Raw genomic sequence first — 15,612 nt, forward strand, 5'->3', positions numbered from 1 at the left:
GCGGGCCTTTTCTGCAGTGGCCCCTCATTTGTGGAATGCTCTCCCTGGGGAGGTTCATCTGGCATTCCTTATACATCTTTAGGTGCCAGGCGAAAATGTCCCTCTTCAACCAGGCCCTTGGCTGATTAATATTCTACAGCCTTTTAAATGTGTGGGAGGGTGGGGTTATTGTTTTGTTGTTGAGAGCCAGTGTGGTGTAGTGGTTAAGAGCGGTAGACTCGTAATCTGGGGAACCGGGTTCACGTCTCCGCTCTCCACATGCAGCTGCTGGGTGACCTTGGGCTAGTCACACTTCTCTGAAGTCTCTCAGCCCCACTCACCTCACAGAGTGTTTGTTGTGGGGGAAGAAGGGAAAGGAGAATGTTAGCCGCTTTGAGACTCCTTCGGGTAGTGGTAAAGCGGGATATCAAATCCAAACTCTTCTTGTTTCTGTTTTAGCTATCTATTTTTGCTATTACAGTGGTACCTTGGGTTACATATGCTTCAGGTTACATACGCTTCAGGTTACAGACTCCGCTAACCCAGAAATAGTGCTTCAGGTTAAGAACTTTTCTTCAGGATGAGAACAGAAATCTTGCTCTGGCAGCGCGGTAGCAGCAGGAGGCCCCATTAGCTAAAGTGGTGCTTCAGGTTAAGAACAGTTTCAGGTTAAGTACGGACCTCCGGAACGAATTAAGTGCTTAACCCGAGGTACCACTGTATCTCATGTTTTTATCTTGTGAACTGCCCTGAGATCTTTTGGTGAAGGTATCTAAATCTAATAAATCAAATAAATACTAGCGAACATTTGGCCCACCCCTTTGCGTCTTGGCTGATGGTGAGAGGCAAGAGCTACTTGCCTCCAGATCTCATCCTTCCCTAGATTTTTGTGTTCCTTTCTTCCATGTACGCAACTCCCCCAAGCGGAGCACACTCCACAATTTGAGATCACTTCCATGAGTCCCTTGAGTGGCTTTTGGATATTTTTCAACCCCTGGTGCATCAAAACAAATCAAGATCTCTTACTATTTTGTCAGTTGTCCCCCCGCCGCCACCGGCCACATTTTTCATTTTTTTAAAAAGGACATTTGCTATTGAAAGTATTTGTTGTGTTCTGTAGCCATGGATCTGTGCAATGCTATGTGTCGGTACATTAGGGATGACTCCCCACCCAGTCTTCACTGACTACATCATTGTTCGATGAAGCAATCCTTTCTGCTTATTGAAGTACCGTCTGGATATTTTGTGGTGCCAAAGTTGGGAACCGTTTTTAAGGGCTATTTATTTTAATTGCCTCCCCAGTTGAAGAGCGTGTTTCACTGGTGTGTATGAATTTTTGCTGGAGTCCAGGTTGGCTGAGCTTAGTGTTTGCATTTTCGTCGCCACCCATGTTAATAAATCGAAGGAGGGTCCCCCCCCCAATCTAATTTAACAGCCCTTTTAGCGAGTCTGCAGAAGTGTGTGGCTCTCAAAATGAAATTCTAAATTTAACTCTGGAATATGCACAGCTTTGTTTTACTGTTGAGTCTCTCGCTAGGCAGGAAATACCTGAGGGCAGTTAAGCTGTTGACTAAAAAAAAAAGTGCGGGGGGGGGGGGAGGGAAATCCAGTCTTGTGCCATGAATGGTATGCAGCGCTCTGAAGGAAATCGCTTCAGACTCGAGTCAGAAGTATTTGAAGCTAAGAGTTTGCTTTGGGACGCATTCGTGCTATATGTGTGGAAAATCAATGACTTGACGAGAGGGTTGCTAATCTTGTGCAGATGTGCCAAAGGACCAGCATCTCCAGGCGATCAAGGCAGCCATTATGCTTCTACCAGATGAGAACAGAGAAGTCCTACAGATCCTCCTATACTTTCTGAGTGACGTCACAGCTGCTGTGAAGGAAAACCAGATGACGCCGACAAACCTGGCTGTGTGCTTAGCGCCTTCGCTTTTCCACTTGAACACCCTCAAGAGGGAAAATTCTTCCCCAAGGCAAGTCTCCAGGTAGCTCAGTCCTCTGTTCCTTCCTGGCATCCTCGCTGGTGGTTTGTTGGGCACTTAAATAAGCCTTTCCTTAAGACGCTTTGAACTCTTTCCCCCTTTAAAAAAAATCAGTCTACCTTTGGGCTAGTGCAAATTCTTCCCACTGAACAGTGGAAACAGGTTGAGGGGACTTTTAAGGGAAAGGTGCTAGTGATTATGCCTGTGATGATCACGCAAGGCATTTTTAAAATTCTGCATTCAACATGACGATGAACACGTGTGCTAAATTCATCTGGCCATTCCATTACATGGTTGAAAATGAAGATCATGTTTAGACCTAGAGCGCAACGTTCAGGTGTTGTCCCTAGCTTTTTCATTTCATGTTACTTCGTTCACACAGGAAAGCACACATTTGCGCTCCCAGTATAGTCCTGACAACTTTTCTTTCATCACAACTAATTAATGGTGATTGCGTTAACAGGGTGATGCAGAGGAAACAGAGTCTGGGAAAACCCGATCAGAAAGATTTGAATGAGAATTTGGCTGCAACGCAAGGTCTGGGCCACATGATTGCAGAGTGTAAGAAGCTGTTTCAGGTGAATATTCCACTATACACTTCTTCCTTGGGTCTTTTAATATCATGCAATATGCTAAATTGCATTGTCTAGTTATTGACCTGATAAGACTGGCAGTCTTATAGTGAGTCATCGTGTCTGTAGTTTTGAACCTTCCGACCATTTTATCCTTCTTGTTCCCATACCCTCAGATCCCTGAAGAAATGAGTAGATGTCGGAATTCCTACACGGAGCAAGATCTTCGGCCTCTGAGCTTGGAGGAACTAGGCAAAACTAATAACTCTGAACCTGCCGACTACCGTTTTTACATCCAGGACTGTATGGATGATTTGCTTAAGGAGATTAAGGATAAATTTAAAGGCTGGGTCAACTGTTCCACCTCGGAGCAAGCAGAGCTTGCCTACAAGAAGGTATATTAGCACAACTCCAGGACTGTTGTTAAATCTCGATGCATTTCACATAGAAAGTGAAATCACAGAGAGAATACATTTGGAAAGGGGGGAAATAATGACTGCCTTAAACTTGGCAAACTTCAAATAATATTCCCACTCACTAGGGCTTCTCCCAAAAGTGAGAAAGATGGAACAAACTGATCTGATCTGAAATCATTTTGCAGAGCTGATTGCCAGCAAAATGTTAAGCTTGAGCCAATGATGAAATCATCCAAAGTTATTAACATTTCAGAGAAGGTCAAACCAATGTAGCATTTTATGGGCGAAAATGATATGTGGACTGAGGGGCAGTATAGAATTTAAGGCCTTTGCCAAGCAGAAAATTCAGGTCTGGTTTATACATGGAGTCAGAAGCCTCCAGTTGACTGCGGCAGAGATATTCCAGCTCTCCTCCAGAACTGCCACCATGGTCTACTCACTTGCCCTCTAGCAACAGCCCTGCTGGCAGGATCAGTAAAAACAAGGGAACTGCAGCCAACAGGAAGATAGCTGCTACAATCATCGAAGGGCTTCTGACCACACCATTTCTTATGTGGTCCATGGGTTGCACTTAGGATCTGTTCACCCCCTGCAATTCTTTAACAGTGCAGCCCTAAGCATGTCTGTTCAGAAGTAAGTCTTTTTGTACACAGTGGGGCTTATCGGAGTTAGAATTTCAGCCTCAAGAGACTGAAGTCAGTGGGTCACTTCGGAATAAGTGCTTTGAGGACAAATTCCCACAGATACTATCCACCAGACATAACTTAGACATTTGCACAGTAACTAAGGTAAAGGGACCCCTGACCATTAGGTCCAGTCGTGATCGACTTGGGGGTTGCGGTGCTCATCTCGCTTTATTGGCCAAGGGAGCCGGCGTACAGCTTCCGGGTCAAGTGGCCAGCATGACGTAAGCCGCTTCTGGCGAACCAGAGCAGCGCACGGAAACGCCGTTTACCTTACCGCCGGAGCGGTACCTATTTATCTACTTGCACTTTGACATGCTTTCAAACTGCTAGGTTGGCAGGAGCAGGGACCGAGCAACGGGAGCTCACCCCGTCGCGGGATTCAAACTGCCAACCTTCTGATCGGCAAGCCCTAGGCTCTGTGGTTTAACCCACAGCGCCACCCGTGTCCCTTGCACAGTAACTACTATATATTAAAAAGAGGCTTGATCCCTTTCTTTGTTTTCAACTTGGCTCAATTTTGAATTTACACTTTCAAAATTAATCAGGCTTAAACGGCTAGCTTGTCGAGCATAGTTAACTGTGTAAGCATATATAGCTACTTATGGTGACAATGCTTTCCAGGTTTCTGAGGGTCCACCTCTCCGGTTATGGAAATCCACGGTTGAAATCCCTGCAGTTCCTGAAGAGATCTTAAACCGTTTACTTAAAGAACAGCATCTTTGGGATGAAGATCTTCTGGATGCTAAAGTGATTGAGACTTTGGACAGCCAGACTGATGTATACCAGTATGTACAGAACAGCCTGGCACCCCACCCAGCCAGAGACTATGTCGTCCTAAGGTAATCTTGCAGATTTCACCCCTAGCAGATTTATGAAGGACAGAGCCTGCAAAACCCTTTTATCAATACAGCTAGCTAAAATGTAGATATATTGATTCATTTACTGATTTGTTTATTTTTTAAATACCTCCACTACCTGAAATGTATGAAGCCTACATTTAAGCATGCTCTTCATTTAAAAAGAAATAGGTCAGTCCGCTATGTTAAAATTAATGGTTGCTGGCTGATACATACAAACTTGTTTTCTACAGGGTAGATTTATATGTACTTGTAGCAAGAATGTTACCGCCTACTTTTTTTTTTTTACTGCCAATGAGATTTTAATTTAAATTATTTGGAGACGTTCAGAATTTTAAACTTTGACAGCTTGCATTTCTGAATGTTTATTTGTTTTTAACGTCCTCTTGGATTTACTTGTTCTGTAAGTTACGTTGTAAAGGCTATTGGCGGCAAACAATAAAAACCTGGCTAGCTCGCATCTACGCAGTCTTTTTTTATAAAGCTGTTCTTGTTCCTAACAGGACTTGGAGGACGAATTTATCTAAAGGCGCTTGTGCACTTTTAAGCTCCTCAGTGGACCATGACCGTGCTGCAGTCCTTGGCGTTAGAGTGAATGTGCTCTTGTCCAGGTATCTCATTGAACCTTCTGGATCAGGAAAATCCAAACTCACCTATATGTGCAGAACTGATTTAAGGTAAGCCTTTTTTCTTCACTTTTTCCTCTTCCGTTGTTTTAACTTCCAATCCCTGTTAGAAGAATTAACTGCCGTATGGCCCAGAATCAGCTGTGTTGTCCTTTCCCTTTCTCATTTGCATAGTGCAGAAGAGATGATGATTGGTTTTAATTGATTATTTTAAATGGCCAACTTCACAAATGATTCACACAAGAACTCCTTGCAATCCCACCACAGAGATGTGCAACATATTCAAAAGCGATTCCTCTTGGAAGTCTGGTCCCTCCATCACAAATTCCACCCCCCATTTGTGGATTTGGGGTGCTTTCGTTTGCACTTCCATTTATTTTGTTTACAGTTGGTGTGCATATTTATGTGAATGCATACCCTGCCCATAGTTGCACTATAGCATGCGATGTGGAATCTCAAATCATTAACAGAACAAGAATGTGGTTGTCGAAGATCCATTGTCACCTTAATGGTAAGACACCTTCGCTGCATGCAGAAGGTTCCAGGTGGGCATCTCCAGGGAAGGCAGGGAACGCCCCCAGTCTGAAATCCCGGAGAGCGCCTGCCAATCACTGTAGACATTAGGCAGTTAGATGGACCAATGGCAGCTTCCAAAGTTCCCTATCCCTGCTCCCCAGCAACTGAATACTTGTTCCAGGGATTCCTGTTCCATCTCTTGTTTCTTCCAAGTTACGTCTGCTATGACCAGCTTCAAGCATGCATTTTCTTTCTTGGAAACAGGGGCCACAAACCTGACTGGTACACAAAGGCTTTTGGACACTTGTGTGCAGCCGAAGTCATTAAGATCAGAGACTCTTTCAGTAATCAGAACCTGGAGACGAAAGAAGCAAAGTCCAGGTGACGACTGAAGCAGACCAACGTGGCCGCAACGCGAATAGATACTTCCCGGAACTGTTGATTGTTACAGAACGGGCCACAGCGTGGCCTAATAAGTCTTGCCATGAAGAAATTGTGTCTGGAATGGGCCCAGGATTCTCACTTCCAACATCTGTGGCAAACAGTACATTTTCAAAGCTGCTTCCTATCGGTATTAGGCCTATACTGTAGGCCTTGACTGGAATATATTGGATGGTGCAACCTTTTTCTTTCTTTTTTTTAAATAATACTATACTATGTTGCTTAGACAGTGTGAATTGCTTCTGAGAAGCAAAACCCTTAAGACTTTAAATATATATTTCTGGATTGTAGTGGAAATGATTCTTTCCTATATAATGTTAGGTTTATTGTATGTATCTGTGTGCCATTTGTTGAGGGACTGTTGCATCCACTGGATTTGTTGGCACTCATCCATGGGGTCTCGCTAAAGCAAGTGAAGGAAGGTTTGCACAGAGGCAGAGGTGTGAATGACTGTGTAATTGTTGAGTGGAGTTGTAGAAAACAAGAGTAGGGGAATTGGAAGTGTCTGGGACACTCAAGAGCATTGGGGAAGATTTTAATCTGTGAGGGGGAGGTAGGCCTAGGAGCTTTTTGTCTGTCCAACAGACCATCGCAAGCTAGTCTTTGCTCATGTGTCCTGTTATTACTTGTGTATATCTGAAAAGGAAAATGGAGGAGCTGCCACAAACATGGCAAGGAAAGCTGAAGCTCAACACTTGCAAATGAAGATAGCTGAAGCGAATAAAATGAATCCCTGACGCATTTCAACTTGTGTCTTTTGCATAGACCTTGGGTTGTATTCCATCATGCAAGTACTTCTGTGTGCACGACAAAACTTTGCCTTCCTCTTTTCTCCCTGCACATCCCCTCAAATCTGCTCCAGAGAGTTGGGGGAAACCCCAGAACAGATTTGGAGGGTGTATGGGGAGGGGAGAAAAGAGGGACTCCATTGCACTAGCAGAAATCCTTCATGAATGGAACAATTTTGTTGGATACCAACCCAATCCTCCTAAAGATGAGTTTCCTGTTTTAAAGTTCTCAGAGCCTTTTCACCTGCATTACACCCAGGTAAATCTGAGTCTACAAAGAGTGTGTGTGAAACCTGGAGTTGTGGTTGTTGACAGCTTCCTCAAAAGTGCACCTGCAGAAGACCCGTATTTGCCATGCTCATGTTTTATACTGGGGTTCTTCAAGCTTGGGGTCCCAGAGTTGAACTGTAACTCCTATCATTCCCTTCCAGCTAAGCCACCAATCAAGAGAGAAGAGGAGTTGTAATTGTGACAACATCTGGGGACCCAAGCTTGAAGAACACTGCTTTCCATTTGCAGGTGCACCCACTTAGAAGCCTCTTGGGCACATGTTTCAAAAAACGAAATGCGTGTGAATCTGACAGCACCCATATTTCTACTTCTCAGACGGAGAATGTCTTGGGAGTTAAGGTCCTTGAAAAAGATATACGTTGAAAGGAATGGGGTATTTTTTTACTTTTAAGCGCAAAGTTTTCTCCACAGCCACCTTCCTGCACAAGTACCTGTTGAAAGTATTGGCCGTGGTCTTTTAACAATCCTCTCTTCTGAATGAATCTCATAGGAATGAACGGAAAGCTTGTGGCATGAGCTGAAACTGCTTTCAGTGGCTTGAAAAGTCAGCACTGGAATACGTCATAACTGGAGCATTCTCAAGTTCTAAAGCGATTCATTGTAATAGAATACCGTGTTAGGAGTTCGAAAGTCTTCATATATTCCACTCCACTATAACCATATAACCTCATTTTATCCACTTAGTTTGAAGGGAGGGGACCTCCAAAACGTTCAGAGGTTTGGATAAGAAAGGGTACTGTGGCTATCGGATTATGTGGTGTAATGTAAAGGACTGCAGGTTAGGATAAATAGGAGGGTCAGAGTGATAAGGCCTACCGTGCTTCAGGTCAACCACCTTTACAAGAAACCTAGACCTATAAACTCTAAACATCCTCTTTGGGGGAAGCAAGATAGCCATAATAAAAGAGTAACGATGTCTAGGAAAGATGTGTATAGAATTGTGCTGTTATTTTGCCTTCCTTAGAAGCTGTAGATGCAATTGTCTGGTGCTGAGGTCATGTTTGCGGGCTTCTCTTAGGCATCTGTGAGAACAGGATGCTGGACTAGATAGGCCATTGGCCTGATCCAGGCAGCTTCTTATGTTCAGATACAGTTCAGTGCATTCTAAGGGGTTGAGTTAAATGACCCTTTGGATCCATTCCAACTCTTCCATTCAATAATTTTGCGTTTCTGTGAATGTGAAATATGAAATACAGTATCCCCCAAAGCAGGGCTTGGACCCTTGCTAGGACTATTGCCTTCTTCCTACCAAAACCCAATCTAGAGTCCCATGTAGGTCGCAGGTTCGATCCCCATATGGAACAGCTGCCTATTCCTGCATTGTAGTGGGTTGGACGAGATGATCCTCAGGGTCCCTTCCAACTCTACAATTCTCTGATTCCATGTAAGGGTTGTTCTTTGATGTAGAAATGCAGTATTAGCACAGAGATGTGCTGAACCAATGTAAGGCGAGATTGGGGGGGGTGTAGATTGGAAAGTGATTTTTTTCAAAGCAAGGACTTTTTATGCAGTCGTCCATAATATCTCTACACTCGGACTCTGCCCCTGGAACCCAGCCTTTTAGCCCTCCCTGCAAAAGCTAGAACAGGCTGCTCACGCACACACAGGTGAGTCTTACGAAAGATGGAGTGACCTGCTGGACAGTTGGTTCCATTTTGCTCACCCTCTCAACCTAGAAAAGCCCTTGTGACCTCATGGTTGCCTTCTTTCCCCATCCCAGGGCAGTGATGCAGCTGGAAGCAGCCCGTTGTTACCATTGACAGTGTTATATTATTATTTTTTACTTGTTTTGTTAAGGGGTTGTGTGATGAAGAATTGTGGTGTGTTGGTGGATTGTGTCTTGTTCCTAGCAATCGCCTATGTCCACATGATTGGCCCATTTTTATTTCATAGTGTTTTATGTCACTGTGTCTCTCGTTTGCTTCTCTCTGTTCATGTTCTGTTCTTTGCATGTTGCAGTAGGACATGCATGCAAAGATCAGGTGAGGAACAACGAGAAAGAGAGAAGATTTGCAGTGAGGGACACCCGGCAGGCTGGGGAACTTGTGTGTTGATCTGCTTGCAGCATTTCAGGGAGAAGTTTCCAGGGACAACAGTCCTTGTGATATCTGTCCAGAAATCATGAAGAACGTAGCAAGGATTTTAGTAACTCTCTTGATGTGGTTTGCGTCTCTGTACCAAACCCAGAGGTTAAACCCTTTGCCCTTGCAAGGAATACTGCCAAGGATCAAATATGGATTGGAACCAACTGTTTCAGATGCGACCTGAGGGATAAAGCTGCTCTAGATCAGTAGTCTTCAACTTTTCAGACCCAGTACTAGCTTTTAACCCAAACATGCATGTGGAGACCAATTGCTCTCTCTCTTTTTAGCATATATTTGGATGGTGTTAGTGCTACTATTGCAACCCACTATAGACCAGGCCATGACCAAGTAAAGAATCTCAACCCACCAGTTGAAGACGACTGTTCTAGATCATACCTTTAACCCTTAACCTGGGTGGGGGAACCCAAAAAGTTTCTTAGGTAGTAAATCCAGTTGAGAGATTACTGCCATGTATGTGTGCTAAGGATTGCACCAGTAGCATATCTCACCAATAGGGAAGCCTTGTGTATTCTTTGTATACTTTTTAAATGTTCAAATGTGTGTGTAAAAAAAAAAAAAGTATGTTGTACATACCAGTCTGTTGTAAACATGTACACTTGCTCACAATTTATTGTCCAACATAGATAAAGCATGAAAATAATTATTTAAAATATAGTTGTATTTATACCTCAGATATTCTTTTGAGGGGCAGGGTATTTGCACCTCAAGTTGGCTACCCTCCCCCTCCCCTGTAAATACGTTCTATACGATTAAGGTCTAAGTAAAAGAAGAAAAGGTTTATAACTTGCTATTATATGTCTGTACAGAATATAATCAATAAATGCACTATTAAATGTTCAAGTTTGTGAAACACCTCTTTTCTCCACCGCATGGTGGATAAGGCTACAGTGACTACTAAGCTGCTATGGCCTATGTTCTTCCTGCACTGTGGGAGGCAGTACATGCCTCTGTATACCAGTTGTTGGGGATCTCAAGGGGCAGTGTTATTTTTCTAGAAAAAGAGGTGCCAGAACTGAGTTCCAATGAGTTCTGGCTGAAAAAAAGCCCTGTCAAGAGACCCGAGGGCTGTTTGCGCTCAAGCCCTTCTTACGGCTTCTATCTGCTTGGCCGCTGTGAGAATAGGATGCTGGAATAAAGGGGACTTTGGTCCAACAGGGCTCTCCATGCACTCTTACTCATTTAATGTTGCCTATTTTTCTCACCTAGACAGCATCCTTAAAAGCAGACCCATCACCTTGCCAACAAAGGTCCATATAGTAAAAGCTATGGTTTTCCCAGTAGTGATGTATGGAAGTGAAAGCTGGACCATAAAGAAGGCTGATCGCCAAAGAATTGATGCTTTTGAATTATAGTGCTGGAGGAGACTATTGAGAGTCCCATGGACTGCAAGAAGATCAAACCTATCTATTCTTAAGGAAATCAGCCCTGAGTGCTCACTGGAAGGACAGATCGTGAAGCTGAGGCTCCAATACTTTGGCCACCTCATGAGAAGAGAAGACTCCCTGGAAAAGACCCTGATGTTGGGAAAGATAGAGGACAAAAGGAGAAGGGGACGACAGAGGACGAGATGATTGGATAGTGTTCTTGAAGCTTACCAGCATGAGTTTGACCAAACTGCGGGAGGCAGTGGAAGACAGGAGGGCCTGGCGTGCTCTGGTCCATGGGGTCACGAAGAGTCGGACACGACCAAACGACTAAACAACAACATTTTTTCTCACATGCTATGAAAAGCTGCTCCCTAAACCAATGACAGGCAACATCCCAAATCTACTGTGCAGGCAATGTCTAGCCGCTCATAGTGAGCAGGCTGTTTATCCAGCTATGCAAAAGAAAAAGCCTGTTGTAGATACAGCTGGTTTTCGTCTCTTCATGCCCATCTAGCAGAATCCCCTCTTATTTTGGTTTAATGATCTATTGAGGCCTTCAGTTGACAAGCACTCTTGTGTGAATCAGCACTTTTAAGTATTAAGTAATCTATGGATCAGATTGCGAGTTTCAGTTTATCAAACTGGGTCAACACAACATTACATGAGGGACTTACTCCAGCTAAACTCAGGGCAGGCTATCTCCCAATTTTAAGTCCGTCTGTTACTGGCAGAGCTGTTAAAGAGGTTTTCACAGCAGAGAGGAAACGCTGTTGTCCTGTCCAGGAAACATGTAGGTTCCTTCAAAACAAAAGGGACAAAAGACCAAACGATAAATTGGAGAAAGTTTAATGTTTGCAAAGGAAGGAAGTCGAGAACTGGAATGTTGGGCTTCATGTGTCACTTTGCAATGCTGTCAAAGAAAGTAGTCAATTAAAACGCCACTTTTGTGCCTCCAGAAGGAGAGATTCCATTTTTGTCTCCTCCTGCGGTAACATTCTGAATGCCACATTGATAATTAAGTAGCTGCTGCTGTGCAGCAAAGAAGGCATCTCCTTTTGCAGCTGTTCTTCCAGCTGTGAATCCAAAGAAATGTCAGAGCATCCTCTCCCCCCCCACACACACACCAGCACCCCACCTCCCCATCATTTCAACGGGATGGAATTATAAGGTCTAAGATATAAAATAAGTGTACCAAGCAAACACATACATAAATATATAAACCACATGTCTGAAACAGTACAGGAAAAAGTCCTGAAACCATTTTGTCTCCCCCAAATTGACCTCAAATGTTTCTCTGCAAGGAAGGGAGGAAATGAGAAAAACCTCCCCATTGTCTCTTTGCTCGCAAATCCTGCCTTAAGGGCACATTTAAGATATGAATAGGGTGAGCCTGTGACCTGGACTCAGGAATTAAGTTTTTATCATCACAAAAAAATAGCCAGGCTACCCAGGTAAACCCATCAACAGGTATGTGTCAGACAGGATTCTGTTGTAGACTGCCCCTTCTCTGATGTATGTATGATGTATTGGGGGGTGGTCTTGGGCTCCAGGGTGGGCAATTTCACAATGTCTATATAAGGGCTTGCACGCCATTGTTCTGGGTCCCTCCTGCCTCCTGTGTGTGGTTGTGAGCACCCTGTTGCAATGGTTAATAATGATCAGGCTTACTAGCTGCTTTGCTTCTCAATATTCTCTGGTTGGCCTCTTGTTATTTTCTCCTACCCATAGAGAACCTACAAAAGGACTCTATATGGGCTCTTGAGTACCCCATAAGGGAAAAGGAGCAGTTTTTTCTTATAACAGGGACATATTTTCCCATCGTTCAGCCCGGACACTGAGATCCAGCACCGAGGGCCTTCTGGTGGTTCCCTCATTGCGAGAAGTGAGGCTACAGGGAATCAGACAGAGGGCCTTCTCGGTAGTGGCCCCCACCCTGTGGAACGCCCTCCCATCAGATGTCAAAGAGATAAACAACTACCTGACATTCAGAAGACATCTTAAGGCAGCCCTGTTCAGGGAAGTTTTTAATATGTAACGCTGTACTGTTGTTAACACTTGATTGGAAGCCGCCCAGAGTGGCTGGGGAAACTCAGCCAGATGGGCGGGGTTTAAATAATAAATTATTATTATTATTATTATTACTATTATTATTATTATTATTATTATTATTATTATTATTATTTAACAGAGGAGCTCAGGAAGGCGACACGGGAAAGTGGTGACAGGTGTCCTAGATGGGTAGCCTTTTAGAGTTAATTGTGATTACTTGGAAAGAGGATTCTGTTATGCTATGAAATGACTTCGCCATTCACATAATTGCACTCATCAATCTTTTTTCAAAGGGTAAACTTGATGCTTCCAAATAGGCAGCAATGAAATTGTAACAATGAGCCTTTATAACCAGTTTGGGAGAGTTTTGTGTTCCTAAGCTGGATAAGTGGAGCACGGAGTCTTGCGCAAAAGGGGAAGCACCTGGTGCAATGGCAGGGCATCAGAAGTCCCAAAAAGGAACTGTGTTCATCACCATGATGTCACAGGCCCCACCCAATAGGTCAAGAATGGGGAACTGGATTAAGCCCATGGGCCAGATCCAGAACTACTACCCCTCCACCACCCACTGGCCACTTTGATAAAGGCCGCCCACCTGCCCACCTGCAAAGCAAGAAGGGGGAATAGCCTCATGCTAGTGTGAGCTCTTAAGGCTGGTGTTCTAATACCTTCTGAATTAAATTTACTGAACTAAATTCTAACTTATCTCTCTTGTATATTTTTGTGCCTGGGAAAAACGGTCTCTTAGAGAAGAGCCGTATTACAAATCCTCCTCAATAGGCTGAGCACCCTCTAGTGGAAAATGATGTCTGTACCTATAACTGCTGCCCATAGTTATAAAACAACTGCTAAGCTGTTGCACTTATTACTACCCAAGAGAAAGTGTTTACTATGAGCTGGCTCTGCACACTTGTGGCGATGGGCATCTATAAATGAACTTTCACATATCCTGCACACACCACAGACCATGCCCCAAACGCAATGCTGTTTCATTATGCACATGTTCATCTGTGAGACGTTCAGTGCTGACTGGCAAACTGGTGATAAATCAAGTTATTTACATGTAGGTGTGAACCGCTCTCATATTATTATGAGCAGGGTTTATTTTTGCAAAATTGTGGTCCGGTGACTAAACACTAGAACTATGGGAAGAAACTAAATCAGCAAACAGATGTCTGCAAAAGCTTCACTGACAGCCAACCTATTTGGGTGGGCATTCCGGGTCATCCCAGTTTCCAGATGGACAGTTGTTGTTTTTTCATACCAGAGGTGAGGAATCTGTTGCCCTCCAAAGATTATTGGACTCCAACATCCATCATCCCCTTCCAGTGGCCATACTGGTTCATGGTTGATGGGCACTGGAGTCCAACCACATCTGAAGAACCACAGATTCCCCATCCATGGTCTGTACCAGCAAAGAATCCTATTGCACCTTTAATGTATTGTGACTGACAGGATATGTACCGGTAAGTCATAGTCACCTAATGACAGTGACTGACAGCATATGTAAGTCATAGTTGCTACCAATGTTTTTAGCAAAACACAAATAGACTCTGATTCCATGTATGTGTATTTTTATGGTTGCAAAAATTTGGACATGTCTGGGTGCCATGGAGCATGTGTAGGTTTCTTTCCTTCAGGCAAGTGTGTGTGTGTGTGTGTGTGTGTGTGTGTGTGTGTGTTTAATGAGGATAAAACAACGGTACCCAGTAATACAGTAAGCCCACAACTTATGCAGGGTTTGTGTTCCAGGGACTGTGCCTAAAGTTAAAATTCTGTATAGTCAAAACACATTGGGTTCAATGGTGGGTGGGATGGCCAAAGTCATTTTTCCCAAAACGCTACCTTTCCACCCTCTTTTTAATTTGTTTACATTTCCACCTCACGTGTAAAGCTGAATGTGCACAAGTTAAATGCACATAAGCAGTGGACTTACTTTAATAGCAAACATGACTTTTATAAATAAATTAAAACAAAATCTGATTTATGCTGGAAATGGAAAATTGTATTTCCATCTATTTGTTGGAGGACCTGTGAGTATACGGAATATTTTTGGAAGACAATATTGAAAGCAGTTAAAGTCATTGTGGAAGATTCTAGACCCCCCAAAATATTCATATTAAAAGGAGCAGTGTCCAAAGAAAAAGATGAAAGGTTTTTCTGAGACAGCAAGAATAACATGCTAAATATTAGGAGACCTCAGATGGCTAAATTAAGAGAATAATACAGATAACTTGCATCTTATGCTTATCATAATTATGTGACCGCAACTTTACGCTAAATATCGGTTTTCCTGGGAATGCAGAGAGCAGCAGAACAAGGAGAAATGTGGATAACCCTGAAGTTAATACTGACTTTTAAATTCTTGCAACCCACCCTGGGAGCTGCTGGTGAAGAGCAGGTGACAAATACAATAATAAACAACAACACCATTCAGATATCATCTGTTGGCAACTCCACCCTTTTGTGAGAAAAGCAGTGATTTATTTAAGGATATCCACTTTGCAACTGCCCTGAGGGCCACACTAGGCTTCAGTACTATTTGCATTTAACAAATTGCATAAGCAGGGTGTGGGTGTGAGATGATAGGAGCAGGCATGAGAGGGACGACTTAATCCTTCCCTTCTGAGGTCTTATGGGGAATCTCTCTTCCAAAGGTGCCGTAAGCTTGTGAGGCCACATGCAGTACCAATAACTTTCAAACAGCAGCACTGGCTGATGCTATTTGCATTAAACACACAAACAAACAAACATACTGCCTTATTTACACCAAGATGCATTTAATGTCCTGCCCAGTTTGATCTTGATGCACTCATATTTTGTACTCAGCTACTTGAAGTAGCCCTGGGGAAGCAGGAAAATGCTCATCATCACCATTTCAAATTATCCTCCTGGAAACCTTGGGTATTCCTGCATCGCAGGAGGTTGGACTAT

At 43.4% G+C, this 15,612-nt stretch overlaps 1 protein-coding gene across 6 annotated transcripts in view; it reads left to right on the plus strand.

Moving 5' to 3' along the window:
• Positions 1-10,099, plus strand: part of DLC1 (DLC1 Rho GTPase activating protein) — a 241,822-nt gene extending 231,723 nt beyond the window's left edge. For 4 of the 6 annotated variants that reach the window (XM_083630057.1, XM_083630059.1, XM_083630061.1 and 1 more), the window contains 6 exons: positions 1,742-1,967; positions 2,428-2,542; positions 2,713-2,931; positions 4,260-4,477; positions 4,999-5,172; positions 5,902-10,099. In XM_083630057.1, coding sequence (XP_083486183.1) covers positions 1,742-1,967; positions 2,428-2,542; positions 2,713-2,931; positions 4,260-4,477; positions 4,999-5,172; positions 5,902-6,022 — 1,073 coding nt within the window. In that variant the 3' untranslated portion in view covers positions 6,023-10,099. The remainder of the gene's footprint in view (positions 1-1,741; positions 1,968-2,427; positions 2,543-2,712; positions 2,932-4,259; positions 4,478-4,998; positions 5,173-5,901) is intronic. The other 2 variants (XM_083630058.1, XM_083630060.1) reach the window with 1 other exon arrangement.
• The last annotated feature ends 5,513 nt before the right edge of the window (positions 10,100-15,612 follow it).

This window comes from Podarcis filfolensis, assembly GCF_964270895.1.
Source record: "Podarcis filfolensis genome assembly, chromosome: 9".
Lineage (NCBI taxonomy): Eukaryota > Metazoa > Chordata > Lepidosauria > Squamata > Lacertidae > Podarcis > Podarcis filfolensis.